At 44.9% G+C, this 25,472-nt stretch overlaps 1 protein-coding gene and 1 non-coding gene across 2 annotated transcripts; both read left to right on the top strand.

Moving 5' to 3' along the window:
• Positions 1-1,131: 1,131 nt before the first annotated feature.
• On the top strand, positions 1,132-17,673 carry Eloa (elongin A). The gene is made up of 11 exons (XM_004850561.3): positions 1,132-1,304; positions 6,031-6,087; positions 7,028-7,134; positions 8,108-9,296; positions 9,616-9,730; positions 10,920-11,075; positions 11,157-11,254; positions 12,285-12,465; positions 12,966-13,077; positions 13,733-13,905; positions 15,081-17,673. Exons 1-11 carry the CDS (start codon positions 1,230-1,232, stop codon positions 15,140-15,142), a joined length of 2,325 nt encoding a protein of 774 aa, XP_004850618.1. The 5' UTR covers positions 1,132-1,229; the 3' UTR covers positions 15,143-17,673.
• A 7,001-nt stretch (positions 17,674-24,674) lies between these two features.
• On the top strand, positions 24,675-24,776 carry LOC147827255 (small nucleolar RNA U13). Its single transcript, XR_015452833.1, has one exon. It is a non-coding gene; the product is annotated as a small nucleolar RNA U13 (small nucleolar RNA).
• Positions 24,777-25,472: the final 696 nt, after the last annotated feature.

The raw sequence follows: 25,472 nt of genomic DNA, 5'->3' as shown, positions 1-25,472 counted from the left end.
GGCAAGGCCGATGCATAAACTGACACTTTACACCCAGAAAAGGGTCAGAAGCTGAGGAAACTTGGACAGGGGCACCAAATGGAGGAGTGGGGACATGGTAAAGGATTCCTGTCATTGAGAGTGAATAAAGCTCATTTGAAGGAACAATTTGTATTATGGCTTATGGCTTTTATTTTTCCCCCTCATAGCTGGGATGTAAGAATCTGGGCTTCCGTGCTTTGGGGAAGAGATCAAACTAATTGCATTGTCAGTTTGCTGCTGGAGATGGGGTTAGGTTCTGATAGAATCTGGCCTAATCAAACAAAATGCAATTGGTGCTGGTATTTTATGTCAGTTTTTAACTTTTTAGAATTCAGTGGGCCTAGGATGAGGGTAAGTGATCTGATTCAAGCTCTCCTAACGGGAAGGTCATCAGAGGAAAGAGCCACTAGTTTATTGGAGCATGTATGTGGTACCTTTGTGCCAGTCACTGTTGTGGGGAGGCCATTTTTGCCTCAAAGAGACAAGGCATTTGACTTTTGACAAATCTCTTTCTCTCTCTGAGCCTCAGTTCCTCGACCTAGTTAGAGGTGTTCACCCACAGTGAACCTAGACTTCTTTTATTCAAATTCCGTTTTCACTTCTCTGTTAATGTGACCATTTGCAAGTAGTATCCCTGAACCTCAGTTACCTCATCTGCAAAATGGGGATAACAGAACGTGTTTCACTGCGTTGTACTGAGACTGAAATTAGGATAATCCAACTACCCGCACATAGTGCGTTCAACTTAGGGTGGTTGCTACCGGTACTATTGATGTCTGCTGATTCCTAGAGCCAGGCACTAACCTGGGCGGGCGCCAGGTGTTGATCCGGGTGTAGCGCACAGTCACGAGCGGGGCGGGTGGGGTCGGGTTTATAAGCCCGGGGTCGGGAGGGCCTGGTGCGTCTAGGAGTCTACGCCGGCGAGGTCTCCGAGCCTTGGGCTCCGCGCACCGCAGACCACAGTGGCGCAGCCCGAGCGCCCCAGCCTCGGCGCGCGCACCCCGGCCGCAGGGCGCGCTGGGGACCCCGGCCCGGACCTGGGGGCGGAGCCTGCGGCCGCCTGGCCCCGCACCCCGCTCCCCTCGGCGGAGGCCCGGAAGGGGCCACTCGCGCTTCCGTCTCCGCCGGGTCTGCACGGAGGGCGGAGCTGCGGGCCGAGGACGCGACGCGAGCACAGTTCCGGCGAGGAGGCCGCGCCAGTGACAGCGATGGCGGCGGAGTCGGCGCTCCAAGTTGTGGAGAAGCTGCAGGCGCGCCTGGCCGCGAACCCGGACCCCAAGAAGGTGAGCGGCGGCCGCGCGAGGCGGGTGGCCGTTGGGCGCGGAGGGGCCATAACGGCCGCGGGGCGGCGGACGCGGAGCCAGGGCCCCGGCTCGGGCGCTGAGGCCGTAAAGTTCGGCCGGGCCGGCGTCGGGCGGGCGCCCCGCGGCCCCGCGGCCCCGCCAGCTGCTTCCGTCGGCGGCGCCAGCCCGGCCGAGGAGAGGCGCGGGCCCCGCGGGTTGCGGGCGGCCGTGCGGGCCGGGAGGCGTGGGGTCTGGAGCTGCAGGCGGCTTCGTTCTCCCGCTGGACCGCGCCGTGGAGCTCTCACCTTCCTAGCGAATCCCTTTCAGGACGGAGCGCGGTGAACCCCCGTCACGGCTGTGCTCCCGACTTGGGCGCGGTGGGGACAGAAGTTGTGATTAGGGACCCTTCCTACCCCTCCTGCCTTTCCTGCCTTCCATTGAGGGCTCCGGCTTCTCCTTGCTGCAAGTGGTAGGCAACCATTTCCAAATGCACTTATCTCGTCTTTGAGGCTTTTAGGAACTCTTAAATGCCTTTTTCTCCCGTCCCATCTCTCGAGCACCGGCCTTGGTTGTCTCTGGGAGTCTGGTGGGGTGTGAGGACTCTTTTCATTGCAGTACTTGGGTGAGAACCATAAGGGTGTGACGCTCGGTCAGCATCCTGGCCAGGGCGCGCAGTTCCAAAGACGTGAGTTTGAGAGCGGGTTCTGGTGGAAGAGGAAGTTATCGGGCCAGGCGGTGGAGGGAAAGTGGTGAGATTCGGGTTCCGATCCACTTACCAGCTGTGGACATTGTAGAGAGTTCTCTTCTGAGCCCGTCTACTCTTCCACTTCTTGGGACTAAACTAAAAGATGGATGTACCAGCAGGATGTAAGTGCTCAGAAAATGTTAATCATTTTTCCAGAATTTTTCTTGAAAGGCCCCTCTTGCTTTATTTTGTTATCTAGCTTGACACAGGGAGGTTTCTCCATTTCCAAACGTTGCACACAGCCTCTCAGCATCAGACTTCTTTTTAACTCTACTCATTCATACCCAGCTCAAAGATCCACTTCAGAAAGCCATGTTATAAATCTGTGGAGACCGAAGTGCTTCCAATTGTGTTGTTACATCTTCTTTCTTTTGGTTATATTTTCTATGGTCAGGCATATTTACAAGTTTTTCTTCACAATAACTCTTTGTAGACAGCTGATAAATGGTCATTATTTCTGAGTACTAGTCTGTTTTCCTGTACATTGTAAGATTTGTAATTGATTTTTAAAATCTTAAAAGCAGTATTATGGTCTTTATTCCTACCAGATTTTTTAAAATGTTCTATATAGTTATTGTTTCATGAGAATTTAAATTTTTTTGGTTTTTTTGGATTTAAAATTTTAAAATAGCTTTTCTAGTAGTTGCTATGCATGAAATACCAAGTCAGGAAAAGGTTCAAGTAGACTTACTTCAACTATTAGTGACATTTTTGGTACCAGGGATCGAACTCGGGTCCTTGAGCTTGCGAAGCAGGCGGCGAAACCACTGAGCTGAATCTCTGGGCCCATTATTGACTTTTAAAAAGCATTCATGCTTTCTCTTCCCAAGTAGACAATTAACCAAGGGCTGGGGGATGCGGTTTAGTGGCACAGTGCTTGCCTAGCATGCTTGAGACCATAGTCTCCAGCACTGTGAAAAACAGAAAATCACCATGAACTTCTGGCTTTGTGTTGTAAAATGAACATTATGAAGACGAGAAAATTTTGGGAGATCATTTTTTCTAAAGGGCGTAATAGTTGACATTCAGAAATGAGCTAACTGCAGAGGGAAAATTGCAAGCTAGCACACTGGCCGCTTCCCCTCCTCTCAACCTTCTGTTAATCCAACAAGCTCCCACAGGTTGTTCTTGAAATTGCAGGATGATTACAGAGCAGTATTGAATTTGCAACCAAATCTTGTTTTCAAACCATTATTAACCAAAGGGTGATTTCCACACCTGTGTTCATGGAGCTTCTGGTGTTAAGCATTGGTGTTTAAGTGTAACTCTTTTCACTTTAAGTTCATCTGCCTTGGGAGAGAAAGTATGAGGTAGACCAGAGCCACTTGATTTCTGTTCTACCACTGAATTGGAAATGATTTCAGACAGTTACCTGCTCTGTGTTACATTTTGAATGGGGAAACTGCTAAGAACACAGATTGACGGATGGAAAGCTAGGGATCAGCATTGAAAACTTTTTTTTTTTCTTTTTGAGTTGAAGTAGTATGCAGGAGACAACTAGGATTTCTAAACATGTACTTGATATTGCTCAATAGACTTGTTATCAGTTCTAGTACCTAGGTTTGACTTGTTATTCCTTCAGACTTTCTTAGAATTTTCTGAAAATAGTGATGGAGTAAAGTCTTTCTCTTCTGTTAGGCGAAGTCAGTCTGAAAGTCTTGAGGGTTTTAGTTTTTTCTGCTTAAGTCATTCCTACTAACCTGAAGTGAAGTGGAGAGGCAGCATTTACTTTTCCCGTTAGTGCTGGACTTTAAGACAAACACACCCTCCGCTACTTCTGGCCCCATACATCTCTGTTGGCCTTGTAGAGGCCCTGGGACTTTTTGTCCTCTTGGTGACCTTTACCACATGGACTTTAAACTGAGGAGATACTCCTCTGTCTTGTCCCAAGCTGAGAGATAGGTATTTGAGTTGTTTGTTTTCTTTCCCTAAGGATGGTGTTATGTTGGCTGCTACTCAGCTTGCTAGGTGAGTTATGCAACCTCACTGGGGCTCAGTTTTACTATCTGTAAAATGGGGAGAATAATACCACCTCATAGTAAGGATCAAATGAGGTAACACATGGAAGAACTTTGTGTAGTGGCTGACACACAGGATGGTATGTAAATGTTCCCTACCTGTTCCAGGGAATCACATTAGGGGAAATTGCTTGTTTTATACCTTTTCAGTGATTCTAAATTTTCCTTTAAGAAAGGGAATTGGCATGAATTTTTGTACCCATAGCATGGGTAACAAATACACATAAACTTTTTTTTCTGAGTTGGATGATGGTGGGGTTGGAATTTGAAGTGGAGGATGCTTTTCACTCAACTATGAAGTTTCACCTACCCTGGATATAGCACTTGGCCTCTTGTTCCCAAGCAAGATTATTACCTGTGATCCAGTTGCTCTGGCTGGTGACCATGTTAAGTAATTATAGAAGTAAAATGAGCAGAAACGCATACTTGTTACTCCACTTGTTAGGAATATAGTTTATTAATTATAGGTTATACACAGAGAAATAAATATCTTGTTGTCTAATTAAATGTAAAGATAGCCACAGTTAGGGCCAGGGATTTAGCTCAGTGGTTCCGCTGCCTGCCTCACAAGCTCAAGGTCCTGAGTTCGATCTCCAGTACCAAAAAAAAGATAGCCACAGTTACATTTTTTCAACTACTTGTACATTGTAGCACTCCTTGTATGGTATTTTTATATGCATATAGACATTCCTAGACAAAGGCTTAGCCAATCATGACTTAGGGCAGAGATAGAATAAGTAGGAATTGACTAAGCAATATCAGGTTGAGAATCAAGGGTAGAACATTTAAAGAGCTGTCAACTGGTGGATAAAATGATTAATAATAAGCATGTATTGAGCTTTACAGTGTTGCAGACACTGTGACTACTGGACATAGTTGTCTCAGTGAATCCTCACGGGTTGTGAAGTAGGGACAGGATCCAGTTCCTTGTTTTGCAGATGAAGTGATTCAGGTTCATAGAGGTCACTAACTTGCACAAGATCACCTGGCAAGAAGGTAACAGCCAAACTGAAACCTGTCTCTGACTCTGGAACTCTATTTTAACTCTGCTATACCAATTTTGACCTAGTTTTAGGGACTACAGAAAGGAAATATGGCCAAACCTAGATCTCTTTTCTAATCTGCCCAGGCCTATTATGTTCATCAAGAGCAAAGTTCTAAAAAAAAAAAAAAAAAAAGAGCAAAGTTCTGATTATGCCAGCTGACAATTATTCTCAGCTCTGCTCTTCTCTTTTCTTTTCTTTTTGAGATAGGGTCTCACTATGTAGCCCAGGCAAACACAGGAATCCTCCTGCCTCATTCTCCCAAGTTCTGGGATTATAAGTGTGTGCCACAACACTGGCTTCCACTTGTATTTAAAAAGCACTTTGCTAAACACTGTATTCCTTCTGGAAACATGGTACTGTCTCTCAGTACAGGCCTCTTCTTTTACTTTCCTCTGTGTCATGTCTGTGGGTTACTTTCCTAAAGTTAGTAGCCTTTCTCATAAATACTAGGTCAAAACGGGGCTGAACTGGGCTTAACCGAGCATGCTGGTGCACGCCTGTAATCCCAGCACTTGGGAGACTGAGACAGGAGGACTGCTATGAGTTCAAGACCAGCCTGGGCTACATAGCAAGGCCCCGAAAAAACTAAACAAACAACCCAAAAAACAAACCTGGGGCTGATGGTTGCTGATGACTTTTATCAGAATTAGTAGGCTTTGATTTTCTTCTCTGCACCTTACTTCTCTTTGTTATAGAATAGCAGTTGAAAGCATGGAATCTAAATCCAGACTCAAGTGAGTCCTGCCCTGTTTCCATCCCAGGGCAGGTAACATAACTTTTTTGAGCCCATTGTCATACTTGTGAAATAAATAACTGTACTCCTTGCCGTAAAACTTGTAGCACTAAGCATCAGATGTTTCTGTTTGTTCCAGTGAATACGGCTAGACAAATTAATGTTTGTTTTATTCTCTCTGCAGCTATTGAAATATTTGAAGAAACTCTCCACCTTACCTATTACAGTAGACATTCTTGCGGTAAGAATTGTATGATTTTTTTTTTTCTTTTTTGTTTTTGGTACTGGGGATTGAACTCGGGTCCTTGTGCTAGCAATAGCAAGGTAGGTGGTGTAACCACTGAGCTAAATCCCCAGCCCCAGAATTGTATGATTTTTATCCCATCTCTTTCCCACTGGAGAGTATACAGGAAGTGTTAGAAGATGGGCTTTGGAAGTGAAAGAAACCAGATCCAAAGGCTACATTTCGTATGATTCTTTTTACATGAAATCTCCAGAACAAGCAAATCCATCGACAGAAAGTAGATGAATGGTTGCCAGGGGCTGGGGGAATTGAGAGAAACAGGCCTTCTTTTTAGGGTGATGGAAATATTCTTGAATTAGATTAGGGCAATGGTTGTGCAATATTAGGAGTGTTCTGGAAACCACAGAATTGTATACTTTAAATGGTTAACATGACAAATTTAATGTTGTATGATTTTTTTTTTTTTCGTGGTGGCGGGTGGTGCAGTGGAATAAACCCAGGGCATCACACATGCAAGGCAAGTGGTCCACCTCTGAGCTGTACCCTTAAACCTCTTATATGACTTTTATTCAAAATTAAAATGAATGAAAACATTGGCTTTGGGACTTACTAGTCCTGAGTTCAAATCCAAGTTCTATGACTTTAGGCTGTGCCTCTGTGAACTGAGGCTGATTCCTGCCTCAAAGGTAAAGACTGAGTGAGATGCTATATGCAAAGCCTTTAGCTCAGTGCCTAATATCTGCCATAATCACTCTTGTTACTATTGTTAAAGTTCTGAAAGTGTTTCAACAAAATGTTTCTCTGAATTATTCTGCTTTGTTACTATGTGTCATTAGTGATTGGGGAATAGGCAACAAAGTAATTTAGTAATGAAAATTGCAAGGTATGGTGAGCTTTGTTCCTTAATCCTCAATCAATTGCTTTGTTAAATTTATAGGAGACCGGGGTTGGGAAAACAGTAAATAGCTTTCGAAAGCACGAGCAAGTTGGGAGCTTTGCCAGGGACCTCGTGGCCCAGTGGAAGAAGCTGGTGCCTGTGGAACGGTAAGAACATTTCTCAGGTTTGTTGAACTTCATGGGTTTCTTTTCCATCTTCTTATTTAAAATATCTTGTTTTGCATCAATTATAAAAATAATTCATTATCATTATAGAACATGAGAAACTTTAAAAATAGAGAAAATAAAAATTTCTGTCATTTAAGGGTTAGCACTATTAACAATTTGGCATGTTTCTAATCGGTTTTTTGATTTGGTCCTGGTTTTGGAGATGAAACTTAGAGGTCCTCACACATGCTAAGCACATGCTTTATCACTGAGCTACAGGCCCAGCCCTTCACACTTCTTAAAAGGCACTTTTTTAGTCCCCTTTTTATGGAACAAATTAAACATATCCCTGTGTTGAAAAACATCTTTGAACATTTTCATGTTTCATGTCCACAAGATTTGGGGGAGGTACTGGGGAATTAACCCAGGTCCTTCTCACTTTCTTTAACGTTGGTATAGAGTCCTGCTAAGTTGCCCAGGTTATAGTTGAACTTGCTCTCCTTCTGCCTCAGCTTCCCAGAATGCTGAGATTACAGGTGGGTACTGACACACCTGGCTGTTTCCCCAATTCTTTTTTTCTTTTTATTAGTACATGGTTGCAGTATGTAATGATTGCATTCATCATGGGGAGGTGGCACATGGCATTTTCCCAAATTTTTCAGAATATATTTTTAAGGCTTTCCTTTTCTTTTTTTTTTTTTTTTAATTTTCCCAGTTTTTAAACTTAGTTGAATACTTTAAGCATAACCCGCTTACTTTCTTACTGTGCCCTTATTTCTTTTTATTTGTTTGTTTGTTTTGGTACTGGGGATTGAACTCAGGTCCTTGCACTTGCGCAGCAGGCAACAAAACCACTGAGCTAAATCCCCGGCCCATGTGCCCTTATTTCTAACTGCATCTTCACCTTTTTTGTGTGTTCAAGTCCTGTGATTTTGAACAAGGATTATACTGAGATTTATATCTGCTTTTTCAGAAACAATGAGGCTGAGGAACAGGACTTTGAGAGGAACAATTCACGAAAGCGCCCTCGGGAGGCTCTTCAGAGGGAGGAAGAGATGGAAGAGGACTACCAGGAAAACTGGAAAGCTTCTGGCAGCCGATCCTATAGCCCTGAGCACAGACAGAAAAAACACAAAAAGCTCCCAGAGCTTGAAAAATCTCACAAAGTGTCTCACAGTCATGAGAGGAGAGATGAAAGAAAGAGGTGTCTCAGAGTATCACCAGCATACTCTTCAGACCCTGAATCTTCTGACTATGGCCATGTCCAGTCCCCTCTGTCCTCTGGAAGTCCTCATCAGATGTACACAGACCATTACAGGTCCCCAGAGGAGGACCATGAGCCCACTGTTCCACATCAGAAACCTGGAAAAGGTCACAGTAATGCCTTTCAGGACAGACTGGTGGTCAGCCAAGAGCGACACCTGGGTGAACCCCAGGGGAAAGGGATTGTGAACCCAAACAAGGAGCACAAATCTTCCCATAAGGAGAAACGCTCCAGAGAAGCCAAGAGTGATGAGAAGTCCTCTTTGGGCAGAGAAAAACCACACAAGACCCTCTCCAGAGAGGAAAACCGAAGGCCGCCCTCAGGGGACAGCACCAAGGAGAAACTGCCCTCTAGTGCTGTCAAGAAAGAGAAGGAAAGAGAAGGGAGCAGCCTCAAAAAGAAGTGTTTACCCTCTGTGGAGATTGCTTCAGACAACCACCTTAAAAAGTCAAAGCACAAGGACTCCGAGAAAACCAAGTCAGACAAAAGCAAACAAAGTGTACGTGGCTTGGACATAGGAAAAGGGGCGGGAGATCTACCCAAAACAAGAGAAAAGGTTTCTAACAACCTCAAGGCTCAGGAAGGGAAAGTAAAAACTTCTAATTTGGATAGAAAGTCACTGGGCTCGCTCCCTAAAGTACAGGAGGCAGACATGGATGATGAATTTGAGCAGCCCACCATGTCGTTTGAGTCATACCTCAGCTATGACCAGCCCCGCAAGAAAAAGAAGAAGGTTGTGAAAACTTCAACCACAGCAGCTGGGGAAAAAGGATTTAAAAAAAGTGATTCTAAAAGCACTAGTAAAAACTTGGACTCAGTTCAGAAATTGCCCAAGGTGAATGAAAACAAATCTGAGAAGCTACAGCCAACTGGAGCCAATTCAGCCAGGCTGAGAAAGGTAACCCTTTAACCCCTGTTGGCACCTCACTCGGGACCCAGGGTCCTGCAGGGTAGAGTCTGCCTGTCACTCTTCTCAGTGTGTTTGCATAGGGCCTGTTGAATTTCAGTTTGCAGTAAATTTCCTCCTGGCCTGACTAGCTGTTGGGGTCAGTAGAAATTTTCTGAGATATTCCATTGTGCAACTGTATGTATTTGTGGTGGTGCTTTTGTGACTGGCCTCCTCCAGCCTGGCTCTGCCTGTAAAGTGTGCTGTGTGGACACTTAGGAACGGCCTGTAGGAAAGCGCTGTGCTTTCCATCACTGTCTCTCCTTTGCAGGTCCCCACTGAAGCATTGCCAGTGTTGCCAGACCTCCCATTACCCACAATCCAGGCCAATTACCGCCCACTTCCTTCCCTTGAATTCATGTCCTCCTCCCAGCCAAAGCGAAAAGGTAATGTTCTACATCTTTTTTCAAACAGGAAAAAGATTTAGAAAGTCATTCATAATCTGTTAACCATAACACTATTACTGGGTGCAGTTCCTAAGAGCACAGGCTCTGGAGTTCAGTAGCTCAAGTTGAATTCCAACATGGTTTCTACAAGTTCTGTGACCTTGGATAATTTTTTCTCTCTCTCTCTTTTTTTTTGGGCTGGGGATTGAACCCAGGGCCTTGTATATGCCAGGCAAGTGCTGTACCATTGAACTACACCCCTAAACCCAACCTTGGGTAGTATCTTAATTTTTTTGGACTTGTTTCATGTTCTGTAAATGGGAGTAATAATGGTATTTGCCTCATAGGGTTGTTAAATAAATTCAAAAGTGATAATGCCAGTAATGCATTTAGCATAGTAAGTGTTTAGTGAATTTTAACTGCTGCTGTTATTATTCTTTTTATTCTGTATTGGGTATGCTGTATGTGATCTTTATCTTTTAAAAAAATATCTAGTGTTTTGTTTCTGAGGCAGGGTCTCACTATTGGTTCAAGGTGGCCTTGAACTCACAGAGATCCTTCTGCCTCAACCTCCTGGATACTGAGATTAGAGGTGTGCACCACCACAAATTGGCAAAAATGTCATTTTGATAGCAGAAGTATAAGAACCCACATAATTGTCCATCAGCAGGGGACTGACAGGTCAATTGTGGTTCATCCAGACAGTGGCCTCTTACACCATTATGAAAAGTATGGGCGTTATTTACACACTGCCATGGCACAGTTTCTAAAATGTGCTGAATGGTCAGACATGGTGGTGCACGTCTGTAATCCCAGCACTCTGGGTGGCTGAGGCAGAAGGATCACAAGTTTGAGCCCAGTGAGACTTTGTCTCAAAATAAAATTAAAAAACAGTGGAGATATAATTCAGTGTAAAGGCCCTGGGTTCAATCTTTAGTATTGACCTCTCCGGCCAAAAAAAGCAAATGAAAAAAATGATGCTTATAGTATGTCACTAACTGGTTGAAAAAGGAATAAGATACACATTTGCTTATTTTGCAGTCCCTGAAAGGAGCCATGAGAAACTGGTGGCATTGTCTGTCTTTGAGAAGGGGAGTGGGGGAGGCTGAGGACAGGGGTGGAAGGAGATTTTTCACTCTGTGGCGTAGGGCCTTTTGTGATATCCTTTTGGGTTTTTCTTGCCCTGTAGCATTCTCTTCGGCCCAGGAAGAAGAAGAAGCTGGATTCACTGGGCGAAGAATGAACTCCAAGATGCAGGTGTACTCTGGTTCCAAGTGTGCCTATCTCCCCAAAATGATGACTTTGCACCAGCAGTGCATCCGTGTACTCAAAAACAACATTGATTGTAAGTCACATTGTCAGGCTGGGACCTTATTACTGCAGGGTTTGGCACTGTTCAGTGCTCTCACCTTGGATTTCTCTGCAGCCATCTTTGAAGTGGGAGGAGTCCCCTATTCCGTTCTTGAACCCGTTTTGGAGAGGTGTACACCTGACCAGCTGTATCGCATAGAGGAATACAATCATGTGAGTGCCCTGTGTAGGTGGGAAGAGGGCAGCTTTCTGGCTTGTGTCTCCAGAAATAGCTTTGTCTTTGTGGACCTGCTGTGGCTGAAGGGCAGACCCATGGTCAGATCACTGTTGTGCACATGTTAGGTCTGCCTCTGCCTCTGGACCTTTAAACAAGCATATTTTTAGCACCTGCTCCTGATATCTTAAGTGGGCCTCTTGGGCTAGAATCAGGGTGGGATTCAACGAAAGTGAAAACACTTCAATACCTCCCTTGAGCTTGTCTAGTTGTGAAGGGAGGATTCTGTCAGCAAAGCACCTGGGACCCAGGGAGAAGTTGTGCTTGGTGTTGACACTGAGGTGTCTGGTGAATATAAAAGCACAGACTGGGCAGGTGTGTTGATTAGTGCCTGTAATCCCAGCACCCTGGGAAGCTGAGGCAGGATGATTTGAGACCACCCTGGTCAATTTAGTGACCCTGTCTCAAAAATTTAAGAAGCTGTATGGGGGGATTCTGGGGGTGTAAGCCTAGTGCAAAGGCCCAGGGTTCAATCCCCAGTATGTGGAGCAGCAGGGAGCACAATGCACAGGTTGACTGTCTCCTAGAGTCATCTGGACCTTCCAGAATCCTCACTGAGATGCAGGTACACTCATCTGGTTGCATTAGCTCTCTCCCTCAGGTTTGGAGGCATCTGTTACATACAATCCTTACGTGGCCCCTTTGCCGTGACTGTTCAGTGTAGTGCCAGGGAAACACTGGATCTGACTTCATCCCAGCTCTACCCTTTGCTGATTTCCTATAGGAAAAGGTTGATTCTAACCTAGTTTTTGTGTTGGCTTCTCTCATAACCACCCAAAAGCTACTAGCAGAGTACCTCACACTTAACATTTTTTTAAATTTAATGATTTGGTGTTTTTCTTAGAACAGTGGTATTTTAATATAATATTACAACATAGACCAAAAAATTAATAATAAACTGATAACTCCTAGGTGGTAAAGAGATGTAAGAGTGCGTATATGTAAATGATGCCCTGGTCCCAATTTCAGGTTTTAATTGAAGAAACAGATCAATTATGGAAAGTTCATTGTCACCGCGACTTTAAGGAAGAAAGACCAGAAGAGTATGAGTCCTGGCGGGAGATGTACCTACGGCTTCAGGATGCCCGAGAGCAGCGGCTACGAGTCCTAACAAAGAATATCCGATCTGCACATGCCAATAAGCCCAAAGGTAAAGGAGAGGGGCACTGGGGATGAGCCAGCAGGTGGATACTGTGGTTGGCAGTAGGGTCTTGGTGAGCCGGGGTGATGTAGGGCCACTGGGCCCCTAAATGTCTCTGTTCTTTGTGGGTGGGCCTTTCTTCTGCCATAGCTGGTGCCGCCCTACAGTGGGATTGTCAGGGTTGATAATCCTCTAGTATGGGGGCTCTTTTTTTTGGTACTGGGGATCGAACTCGGGTCCTTGCACTTGCAAGGCAGGCAGCGGAACCACTGAGCTAAATCCCCGGCCCTCCGAGCCTATAGATTTAAATGACAGCAACATCATTGCTCAAGAAGGCAGATTTTTAAAATTTTAATATTACTTGTTTGTATTACATAATGATTATATTCATCATGGGAAGTTGATACGTGTACATAGCACATCTTAATTCTTTGCATGTCTCATTTCCCCTCCCCCTCCTTTCATCTCTTGGTAAGAAGACGGATATTAATCTTCATATCCGTCCACAGGCAGACAAGCAAAGATGGCCTTTGTCAACTCTGTGGCCAAGCCACCTCGTGATGTCCGGCGGAGGCAGGAGAAGTTTGGAACAGGAGGAGTAGCTATCCATGAGAAAGTCAAGTAAGATGCTGCTCCTCCCTGAACTTTGCCTGCTCAGAGAAGAAAGCTCCAAAAGCTAGGAGGGAGCTGGAGCGGCAGGAAGTGACTATTTTGGAGGGTGAAAGCAGGCAGTGGGGAGGAGCATGGGTTCTGGTGGCCAACCTTGACCAGTGCAAAATGTACTTCCCTGAGCCTCAGCTTGGGACTGCAGTGTGGGCAATGGTCCCTGCCTCTGTGGTTGACATCAAGGTCGATTCAATGGAGAACAGGTCTGGCTTGTCTAAGTGTTCCCTTATGCCTTCCCTTTTCCCATTTAAACAAAAAAATGTATCTCTGGCATGACCAGATTCTTCTAAGCCACCTGTTTTCAGGTTTTTGCTTTTTGTGGTTCAACCCAGGGCCTAGTGCACGCTAGGCCAGCACTGTACCACTGAACCACACCCATAGCCCTACACCTGAATGCTTTCAAAGTGCAGACTGATAGCTGAACAGTAAAGGTGAGCTGAGACCACTGTTCTCTGACAGGGTGACACCGTTGTCTCTGAGCACCACTAGCACACAGTGGACTTAGCACTGTCGAGCCACAGTGAGTCATCCTGCAACAGGCAGCTTTTGGCTGTTGGTGAAGAGGACAGACTCCTCCCACTCATGGCTAACCAGCTTTGCTCTATTGTAGGATTAAGCCAGCCCCGTACACCACAGGAAGCAGCCACACTCCCACCAGTAGCAACAACTTTAACTCTAGCCTGGAGGAGCCAGCCTACGATGGCCCCAGTACCAGCAGTGCCCATTTGGCACCAGTGGTCAGCAGTACTGTTTCCTATGATCCTAGAAAACCGGCTGTGAAGAGTAAGTAACTTGGGTTCCTGCTCAGATATTCAGAACTTGTTTCTGAACCCCTTTGAATGTCATTACCACTGGATTGCATTTTGTGTATTGGATGTATGTAGCCTCTGTAGGATCCCTGGCACCAGCTGCTCTAAAGATCAGCTTCTCAGGCTGGGGATTTAGCTCAGTGGTTTCACCACCTGCTGTCCAAGCACAAGGACCGGAGTTCAATCCCTGGTACTAAAATAAAAGATCACCTTCTCCTCTGCTTTGTTCATGGCACACATGAATATCTTTTTTTTTTGGTACTGGGGATTGAACTCTGGACCTTGCGCTTGCAAGGCAGGTGCGGCACCACTGAGCGAAGTCCCTGGCCATGAATATCTTTTTCTTTTTTTTTTGGTACCAGGGATTGAACTTGGGACCTTCTGCTTGCGAGTCCATGAATATCTTTTAAGAGATGATCATAGTGAACATTTATTTTGGCACTTTGCTTTTTTACCTAAATGTAAAAATGTTTCTCTAGGCAATAGGAGTCTTAATTATTAACAGCTAAATGATAAGTAGTCATCCTCAGACCTTATAGCCTTATAATCCTAGCTTCCAAATAGTTTTGATATCTGTTTGGGTCTGTTTTGTATTTTATTAACTTTATTAGCATAAACTAGCCTCCGAATCCTAAGGGGTGTCTAACTTGAGAAATACATTATTGCATAGCCTCTGTAGGGCCCATGGGGTGGGGGGTCCTAGGTTGTCAGCTGTACTCCAGTGACCCGTCAGGAGGCAGCCTGGCCCTCCTTAGGTGGGGTTTGGTTAGCTCATCGTGGACCTGCTGCTACACTGGGCATTTGGGGGAGAGGGTGCTGTGAACTGGTTTGGCTGTTTGTGAGGCAGAGTTTAATTGTGATGAGATTAGCCTTCAGAGTCAGTCTGCTGTTCACAGCACACCCAGGGGCACACTGGCTAGTCTGCCTGAGCTGTGGTGCAGGTGGCTGGAATTAGGCAGGATGATGGTTGGCGCCTGACAGGGCCTCAGCAAGTGTCCCCTGAGCGCTGTTGCTGATACTGCAGTGTTATGTCCACTGGTCTCATGTGCAGCCAAGAGCGGCAAGGTGTGGCTTGGCTTTGGTTGGAAACCACTGCGGGTGTGTCTGAGCTGCTCCCATATAAAACAACTGCTGCATTTTTCTTCACAGAAATTGCCCCGATGATGGCCAAGACGATTAAAGCCTTCAAGAATAGATTCTCCAGGCGATAAACTGAGGACTTGCCTTGGAGATGGAATTTGGGAGACAGGGACAATGGGGACTGGGGAGTGAGCCTTCCAAAGGAGGCCAGAATCTTTTGCTTTGTGGAACCTTTTAGGCTCTGAGTCCTGCATATCTCCAGGTGTTGGCCCTGTGTGCCACAGCCCCATGCCCTGCCCGGAGCACGCTTCAGAATTCTGAAGACGATGTGAAGCCTCAGTCTCACTGAGGATTTTAAGGTCAATTATACTTTTGTTGCTAATTAGAATCTTTGTAAACCATAAGACATAGTTTTAATTAATAAATATTGCCCCCAGATTGTATTTATATTACCCCCAGAGTTTTTTGGGGGGGTTTTGTTGTTGTTTCGTCCTTTACCACACACTTAGCCTTTTCTTTCCCAGGTCCTTTGTTGAAGCTAGATGAAAGCTATTCCCCATCCCAGGTTAGCTCTCCAGAGTGGACTCTGGTCCACAGGGAGGACTGGGCAGCCCTGCAGCGCGTGCAGTACTTGCTGCACATAGGGGCCAGGAGTGAATGTCAAGCCCATCCTCAGGGGAGCCTAGCGTGGAGACAGCTGTGTTTGGGGGTCCTCACCCTGAGTCCCTCCACAGTGTTGCTCCAGGTTCTATGCAGGTGCCTCTTTCTACCCACTCAGTCGTATTTATTAAGGGAGGCTCTTTGTAAAGTCCAGTCCTTCCACCATCTTTGTAAGTCCCTTTTTTCTTTATTTTAAATGAGGCTCACTAGAGGACACAGAACCTTGAGAGATTAATTTGCACAGAATCAGCAGTTTTATAATTTCCAGTTTCTGATTCAAATTTTAGGTGACCTTCCCCCAACTCCCTACGCCCTAGCACAGAAAAAAAACAGGCATGGCAGGGTTTGTTATAAAGCCTTGAATGTGGCTTTGGAGTTTTAAAAGCCAGCACTTTAATCTTGGTCTCTATGAATTACCACTAGAAGTGAATGGTTTTTAAAGTTGCAGAGCTCTGTTGGAAATTGCTTTTGTTTTTGAAAGGTAAGACTGTGTGACTAGAGGAGCACAACAGTCTGCTGTGTCTGACAGAAACTCTACAGCCCAAGCCCTCTATCCTTAGTGTTTAAGCTGGGACTGGAAGAAGGGGCCACCTGGGGAAGCTGTCTGAGCTGTCATGTCAGTTCAGGGGAACTGCAGGGACATCCATCAAATTGGAGGGGAGGCTCCTGCTTTCTGCTTGATGTGAGAGCAAGATCAGAACTAGGAGGGCAGTGTCCACTCCTTCCTTGCTGTCGAAGAGCACAGAACTAGTAAGAACTGCCTAGTGGTGACCAAGGTGGATATAGATCCTAGGAATTTGGGATGTGGAACCTTAGAAACCTATAGAGCAGTCTTGAGGGTGAAGCCGGCTAGTGTGCTAGACAGCCTGCTTAGCTTGGCCAGCAGTTCCCTCTACAACCTCTCTCAAGGCCTAGAATTTTGGAGCCCACCATTTTCACCATCTTGGAGAGCTCCGCTAGGCTAACCTTGATTCCAGGGCACCGCGGGAAGTCTGTACTCCTCGGTGTGTTGCTGTACAGGGTGCCTGTTGTAGTGGGACACAAGTATTGCTGGGTTTTAATTTGCTATATCTTTGAATTGAGTAAAGCATTCTTTCTCTTGATTTGCTTGTTTCACCCCTACCCCCAGCCCAGTCCCCAGATCTAATATTAGAAAGCCTTGGGCTGGGGATTTAGCTCAGTGGTTCTGCTGCCTGCCTCGCAAGTGCAAGGTCCCGAGTTTGATCCCTGGTACCAAAAAATAAAAATAAAAAAATAATATTAGGAAGCCTTTTACCTGAAACTAAATGAACATTTGGATCACGTGCCAGGCACCTGCTGCCTGGAATAGCTTCTTCTAGGTGTCTATCACCTTGAACTTGTCTCTTAGCTATGTCTCTGATACTTTGCTATTGAACCAGTTTTTCATATTTCAAGTTCAGTTGTATATGATTTAAATCCCCTTATTAGAAGCCTTTAAGTGGGAAAGGAAGAAAGGACACAAATTTGTCCATCCCATCGTCAGTATCCACTTTTGGCACATAAAGATTCCTGCTGAACCCTGTTGGCGTGGAGCCAGATCTCCCCCCGTACCGCTCTGGGCGTCTGAGTCAAGGATGTGACCTGGGGAGAAGGGTGGGCTAAATACCGAGTTCTAGATGGCGCCTCACCAGCTCGGTGGAATGGCTGCAGAGCGGGTGCAGATGTGGAAACTCTGGTCTCATTTGTGACGCCTCGTGCAGTCTTTTTCTGTGCTACACTACACATGAATCACCAAATTACAGATTAGCCCTTTGTGATCCTTGGTGTGACAGGCAGGTTCTCTGGGGGCTTTTCTTTCTTTCTTGGAGGCAGGAGGGGAAGGAGCAAGGTGTTGTCCTGCTCTTCATTTGTATTTTGGTCCCAAAATGTAAATACAATTTTCTATGTTACTTTTTTGTGGTAACTATCAAGATGAATATTTTAATTAGATAAGTTATACAAAAACAAAAATCCCATGGCTAAATAAAAACAAAAAACTCCACCTATTGTGTCTGTCTTCCTTTCTGTGTTAGGGAACAGAAGTTGGTCACAAGATGCCTGCTTCCTGGCCTGAGGCAGAGACCTTAGTCCTGGGCCAGAGCCTTAAAGGATGTAGGGTTTATGTTGGTAGCATAGGAGGACTTGGGAAGGGGCGTTTCAGGGGTAGAGAACCCCAAAACAAAAGGAGGGGACTCAGATGTAAGAGCACTTGCTGGGGACAGTTACTTGTGATGTTCAGAAGCCTGTGGGTGAGCTACCACCACCACTGGACAGTAAGAACTGCAGCTCAAAGGTGAAATCATAGGGAAGCCACATATCTCCTAAGTGGCCTAGGACTTTGGGGCTTCTGCCGTTCCCATTTCCAGTCTCCCAGGGGTAAAGGTCCCAGGTAGGTCCCTCCATCTTCGCTGTGCCCTAATAAGACTGTAAAGAATGTTTATACAGAAATGTGTCAGCAGCTTCATACACCCTGCTGCAGTGTTGGCCCTGGATGAGCGTCAGGAGTTTCAGCATTTGCCAGCTGAGCCAAGGACTTGGCTTGAACCCCTGCATTACATCGAGTGGGTTGGGCCTTACCTCCAGGTTGCATCTCACAACAGTTATCTCATTGACAATTATCCCTTGCCTCCTAAAGAGAGCATACTTCATATACAGTCTAGACTTGGGGTTACCTTCCCCCACCATACCTTTTTTTTTTTTTTTGGTGGTACTGGCAGTTGACTTCAGAGTCTTCATACTGACCCATGTCCTTCCACAGCCCTTTTTTTTTTTATTTTTTTATTTTTTTTTTAAGACAGACTGACTAAGTTGCCCAGGCTGACCTCAAAATAGGATCCTCCTGTCTCAGTTTCCAGAGCTGCTGGGATTATAGGCATGTTCCACCATGCCTAGCAGTTTTCCTAATTCTTTACTGGATCTAGTTCTCATTTAGAAAAATTGCTACGCAACAAAGTTCATTGTAGAGGGCCGAGGATTTAGCTCAGTGGTTCTGATGCCTGCCTCGAAAGCACAAAGTCCTGAGTTTGATCCCCGGTACAAAAAAAAAAGTTAGTTGTAGAACACAGTATCTGATGGATGATTGTACCTGGGTTTTGTTGGCTTTTTAAAATTTGTTTGGAGATAGGGTCTCACTGTGTAGTTCAGGCTGGTCTTGAACTCACTCTCCTAGGCTAACCTCAAAATCATGGCCATCCTCCTGCCTCAGCCTCCAAGGGCTAGGATTACAGGAGTGTTCCACCATGCTTGGCATTGTACCTGGAGTTTGTAACTCCTTTTTTCCTTATTCATTAATTCAACATTTGCTGAGCCAGAACCTGTATTGGACCCTGAGATAACAGAGAAATCCAATCATGACTGGCAATTATGTCCATGAGGAGTAACTTGCCCTTGCTAGTTATGCACCTACTAGGTACCAGTCAGCACTCTGTCTTGGTTACACTGTCTCAGTTATCACAAAGATCTTGTGAGGTAGGCAGTTATGGCCCCATCGCAAAAGTGAGGAAACTGAAGTAGAGAGAGATGAAGAGATTAAGGTCACATGGTGAGCATGAGTGCTGCGTGTTGCCCTGACTTGAAAGCAATGCTCTCATCACATTTGTGACGAGCACCAGAAAGGACAAGTACCACACAAACTGTTTACAGTGGAAAGGGCAGTAAAGCCAGGCATGGTGGCGCACACCTGTAATCCCAGCACTGGGGAGGCTGAGGCAGGAGGATCACTGTGAGTTTGAGACCACCCTGGGATACATAGTGAGTTCAAGTTCAGCTTGGACTACAGAGCAAGATCCTGTGAGTCATGAGGCAGTAGAGAAGTTCTAGCTTGCCCATTGAGTACCAAATTACGAGTACCAGGATGAAATTTTTGCATCAGAATATTGAGTACCAAATTCACTGAGTTTCAAAGCAGTTGCTACCAAGGTGGGACTGTACCCATTCGGGCTTCAGAAGCAGAGCCAACCTCCAATACAAAGATGCCTTGGCCAAGGCCACAGTCACTGCTAAAAACAATTTCTACTGTCAGCTGAGTGTAACCGACACCTAAGGAATCATGAACCCGACTTTTTACCTCAACAAATTCCCTCATCACAGCGTTGCTCATTGCCTGGAGTCTTCCTGGTTATTTGACTAAATGGAGAAATACGTATTTTGACAGTTTGTTGAAGCCCCTGGATTTTGTGTGTGTGTGTGTGTGTGTGTGTGTGTGTGTGTTTGTGTGTGTTTGTTATTAGGAGCTGAACCTAGGGCCTCATTCTGGGCTACATCCCCAGTCCACTAGCCCCCCCTTTTGGTACCAGGGATCAAAACTCAGGCCCCTGCACTTGCAAGGCAGGCGGCAGCACCACTGATCTACATCCCCAGCCAACTATCCCCCTTTTTTTGGAGACAGCCTTGCTAAGTTACCCAGGCTGGGCTAGAGCTAGTGATCCTCCTGCCTCAGCCACTGGACTTCTCATTCTGTGGTGCCTACTGCCTCAACCCTCTTCAAAGACTAAGGAAAGTTCCAAGCATAATCGAACCATTATAAGGAATGGTGCCGCATGCCTATAATCCTAGGATTCTGGGAGACTGAGGCAGGAAAACTTCAAATTTGAGCAACTTAGTGATTTAGCGAGAGACCCTGTTTAAAAATTTTTTAAAAAGGGCTAGGATGCACACTGAGACGATACTCTTAAGTGAAATAAATAGGACACACGTGTAAATACCAAATAGTTTCCCTGGTATGGGAAGCTGAAAGTGTAAAAAAGGACTAAAAGGTATAATAGATAATGTGAAATAGGAAGAAAAGGGGCAAAAGGGAAGGAGAAGTGGGAGGGGTAGGGGAAAGGAAAGAAGGGAATGGAATTAATATGAGAAAATGAAAAAATGGAAACAAAGTCTTTGTAAATAGGGAGGGGTGGAGGGGTTGAAGGGAGGGCAGGGGAATGGGGAAAAAAAACAAGAACCAAGATAGATTACGTAAAGGTACAAATTTCCGGGCTGGGATGTAGCTCAGTGGCACTGCACCTGTCTGGCAAGCGTGAGGTCTGGAGTTCGATCCCCGGTACCAAGAAAAAAAACAAAACAAGAAAGGTACAAATTTCCAATGATGAATGTCATTATATTGTATACCTAAAATGTACCAATAAAATTAAAAAATAAAAATTAAGTCTTTTCCTACACCAATGTCTTCAAGAGTTCTACCTAACAAGGGCCAGGGATTTAGCTCAGTGGTTCTGGCTTCTGCCTCAAAAGCGCAAGGTCCTGAGTTCAATCCCCGGTACCAAAAAAAAAGTTCTACCTAACCTCAGTTCCAGCCGGTTCAGCGTTTCTGTTTTAATATTTAGATCTTTAATCCATTTCGATTTTAGTTTAGTGTATGGTGAGAGATATAGGTCTAGTTTTAGTCTTTGGCAAATTGAAACCCAATTTCTCCAGCACCAAAACCTCAGTTGCCCGTGAATTAGCACAATCAAGTGGGATCTCTTCTTACTAAAAAGCTTCTGCACAGCAAGAGAAACCACCAGTAGTGTGAAGAGAAAACCCACAATGTGGGAAAAAATTTTCACCAGCAGTCCTTCAGACGAAGTTCTACTATCTCGAATCTATAAAGAACTTAAAAAAATCAGACCTCCCAAATTTAAAGACCCAATCCAAAAATGGGCATCTGAAATGAACAGACATTTCTCACACAAAGAAGTAGACATGGCAAATAAACATATGAAAAAATGTTCAACATCACTGGTCATTCGAGAGATGCAAGTGAAAACAATGCTGAGATTTCACCTCACTCCAAAAAGAATGGCTGTTATCATAAAATCAACCAATAACAAATGTTGGCAGGGCTGTGGGGAAAGAGGAACACTGCTCCACTGCTGGTGGGAGTGTAGACTGGTGCAACCTCTGTGGAAATCAGTATGGAGATACCTCAAAGAACTAGGACTGGAAGTCCCATTTGACCCAGCTATTCCCCTGCTGGGGATCTTCCAAAAAGAATTAAAAGAATCATACCACAGTGATATATGTGCACTCATTTTCATAGCAGCACAGTTTGTAATAACTAGAACTTGGAAACAGCCCAAGTGCCCATCAACTGGAGACTAGATAAAGAAGATGTGGGTTTTTAAAATAAAATGGAGTACTACTCAGCCATCAAAAATGAGAAATTAAAGACATTTATTGCTAAATAGATGCACATTGAGGCGATACTCCTAAGTGAAATAAAGAGGACACATGTGTAAATACTGAATAGTTTCTCTAGTGTGAGAAACTGAAAGTGTAAATAAGGACTAAAAGGTATAATAGATGATGTGAAATAGGAAGAAAAGGGGCAAAGGGGAAGGGGAAGTGGGAGGGGTAGGGGAAAGGAAAGAAGGGAATGGAATTAATATGAGAAAATGAAAAAAAGGAAACAAAGTCTTTGTAAAGAGGGAGGGATGGAGGGGTTGAAGGGAGGGCAGGGGAAGGGGTAAAAATAAGAACCAAGGGCGTATGTAAAGGTGCAAATTTCCAATGATGAATGTCATTATATTGCACACCTAAAATGTACCAATAAAAGGTTGTAAAAAAAATAAAAATTGGGGCTGGGAATTTAGCTCAGTGGTTTTGCCGCCTGCTACGCAAGCACAAGGACCCAAGTTCGACCCCAGTGCCAAAAAAACCCACCAAAAACAAATAAAAAAAATAAAAATAAAAATTAATAAAAGGGCTAGGGACATAGCTCAATGGCCAGTATTGCCAAAAAAGAATTTTTCTTTTATGATTACATCTATGCCTCTCAACATGTTTTCTGGGCCCAGGGTGCCGGGCTATACACTAAAAAATAAATAAATGAAGCCCAAGTATTATGGATTGGATGTTTTAGCCACCCCACATTTTTTTTCAGCACTGGGGATTGAACCTAGGGCCTTCAACTAAGCTACACCCCCAGCCTTTTTATTTTATTTTGAGACAGGGTCTCTATAAATTACCCAGACTGGGGTCAAACTTGTGATCTTCCATGCCTGGCTCTCATTCCTTCCATTCTTGAGATTCTAAGCCCCAGTGTGGTGTTACTAGGAGGTGGGGCCTTTGGAGGTAATTAGGTCATGAAGATTCTTCCTGATAAGAAGGGAAACTAGAGTTTGCCCTCATTCTGTGCTTTCCACAGCGGAAGGGCATGATGAGGAGAGGCCATTACCAGAGGCAGGATGTGCTGGGGCCTTGAACTTGGACTTGCAGCTCTAGAACCTTGGAAAAGGAACATTTGTGGTTCAAGTCACTGGTCTATGCTAATTTGACATAGGCACCTGAACTAAGACACCAAGCAGTTCTTAACATGTACACAAAAGTTTGACAATAGCTGGGGGCAATAATGTGCTCCTATACTAAGTAGTCCCAGCTACTTAGGAGACTAAGGCAGGAGGATCACTTGTGCCCCAGCATTAAAGGACATCCTGGGCAACATAGTAAAATTCTCAAAAACAAAAACAAACAAACAAAAATTGTTTTTAGAAGTCTGAGGACTGCTCCAGAGGATTTCCCATGGGCTACTGGCTTTTGCCAGCTGGACCATGGGTCAGGGCTAGGAAGTCCCTCACTCTGTCACTGAATATGACAGACATGGCAACTGCCTTCATGAAGCTATCATCTAATAGGGGAGACAAAATCAAATAACTACATAAATAATTGTTTAAAATATAATTTTCAAGCCAGGCATGGTGGCACACACTTGTAATCCCAGCACTTGGGGGAGACTGAGACAGAAGGAACACTGTGAGTCTGAGGCCAGCCTGGGCTACACAGTGAGATCCTGTCTCAAAACAAACAAACAAACAAAGTCACAAGCTAAGAATTAGTTTGAAGTCAACGAGTCCTTCTCGATAACTGGGATCTTAGCCTGAACAGTTAATGGAGGGTTTTTGTTTTTGGAACAGATCTTATTATTTCGAGTCTCCTACACTGTGGGCCCCAACAACCACCAAAATGAAGACTACCTCGTTTCTTCTTACCCCAGGAATTTGGCAGCCACAGTGGGCAATGATGGGAAGAGAAGGACAACACAGCCATGGACAGAGTCTGACTGTTCCTGTGTGCAGGGCAGGGCCCAATATTGCCACATTTTTCTCAGTTTTAAAGAAAAGGCAGGAATCTAGCCTCCTACGTCAATTTTTCCAGTTTTTAAAACTCTGTGCCACAACTGTAAGATATCAGAAAACCTATAATGACGTTGACAATTTTCTAGAAAATACAACTCACCAGAATTGACCCCTATGGGATCGGCAAGTCTAAACAAAGTTGAGCCTCCTTCTAAGAAAGCTTTGGGCCCAAGGTGGTCTGGGGGAATTCTTTCAACTTTCACAGATCTGGCAATCCCCATGGCACCTACCATCCCAAAGCACAGAAAAGGAGGGAAAACACTGAAAGCCACCATAACAGTGACTCTGAAACTGCATAAATTACAGACCAATCTTACTTAGAAATATTGATGTGTGAGGGCCAGAGATGTAGCTCAGTATCACCACATCTGCCTGGCAAGCACAAGGTCCTGAGTTCTATCCCTGGTACCACAAAAATGCAAAGAAAGAAAGAGAGAGAGAGAGAGAGAGAGGGAGAGAGAGAGAGAGAGAGAGAGAGAGAGAGAGAGAGAGAGAGAGAGAGAGAGAGAGAGAGAGACAGAAAGAGAAAAAAAGAAAGAAAGAAAAACAGAAAGACAGAAAGAAAGAAAGAGGGAGGGAAGGAAGGAAGGAAAAAAATATTGATGTGATTATTTTAAATATTAGCAGAATTCACAGCACATTAAAACAAACTAATAAGTTGGGTGTGGTAATATACATCTATAAACCCAGCTCTCTGGGAGTCTGAGGCAGGAGAATTGCAAGTTTGAGCCCAGCCTGGGCAACTTAGTGAGGCCCTGACTCAAAATTAAAAAACAAAAACAAGGCCCAGGATTTAGCTCAGTGGTTTCACTGCCTGCTGTGCAAGCGCAAGGTCCTGAGTTCGATTCCTGGTACCAAAAAAACCAAAAAAAGCCCCATTACGTCCAGGATCTTTTGTGGTCCATAGTGTGAAGACAAGGTCTTCATACTGTTATGTGAAATGTGCCTTCTGCTAACCCTGTTAAGACAAGGGCATGTTAACCACCGGATGTGAACTGAGAAAAAAGAAATCATGACCAAATGGGGCTCATTTAAAACTGGCAATTCACGCTGCCTTGCAAGCATAAGGTCCTGAGTTCAATCCCGAGTACTGGGGAAAAAAATGGCAGGGTAATCAGACTCTGTCAGCACAGATGAGAGCAGTAGTTCTCAACAAGACATGATTGTGTCCCCAAATCAGGCACTTGGAAATGTCTGGAGGCATTTTTGGTTGTCACTGTTATGGGGGTGCTGGGGGTGTTTAGTAGGCAGAGGCCAAGGCTGTTCATAAACATTCTACACTGCCCAGGACACCCCTCCACCAAACAGAATTAATCACTGTGCCGAAAATGTAAATAGTCCCAGGGCTGAGAACCCCTGGCTTGCTTCAGTAGTATCCCCCAAGTCCCAGGGGGCTTGAAACAATGGTTTGCTACATGTGCATTGTAGGTTTGGTGAGCAACTCATTTATGTCATCCTCAAGCAGAAGCCTAGGCTAAGGGAGGTGTCATCCTTATGCTTTTAATATCTCCAGGCAGGACTGGGGTAAGGCTCAGCAATAGAACACTCATCTAGCATGTGCAAGGCCCTGGGTTGCATCCTCAGCACCTCAAAAAAAGAAAAAATTCCAGGCAAGTTGAGAATATTGCCCCTGCCCAGAAATGTCATCCATCATACCTGCAGGCCACATCTAAATTCAAGGGGGCAA

The sequence above is a fragment of the Heterocephalus glaber genome, unplaced genomic scaffold (assembly GCF_053883595.1).
Source record: "Heterocephalus glaber isolate CG9 unplaced genomic scaffold, H.glaber_assembly_v1.0 deba00001452, whole genome shotgun sequence".
Taxonomy (NCBI): domain Eukaryota; kingdom Metazoa; phylum Chordata; class Mammalia; order Rodentia; family Bathyergidae; genus Heterocephalus; species Heterocephalus glaber.
Note: the sequence above shows the minus strand (reverse complement) of the source record. Positions and strands in the feature narration are given on the sequence as shown.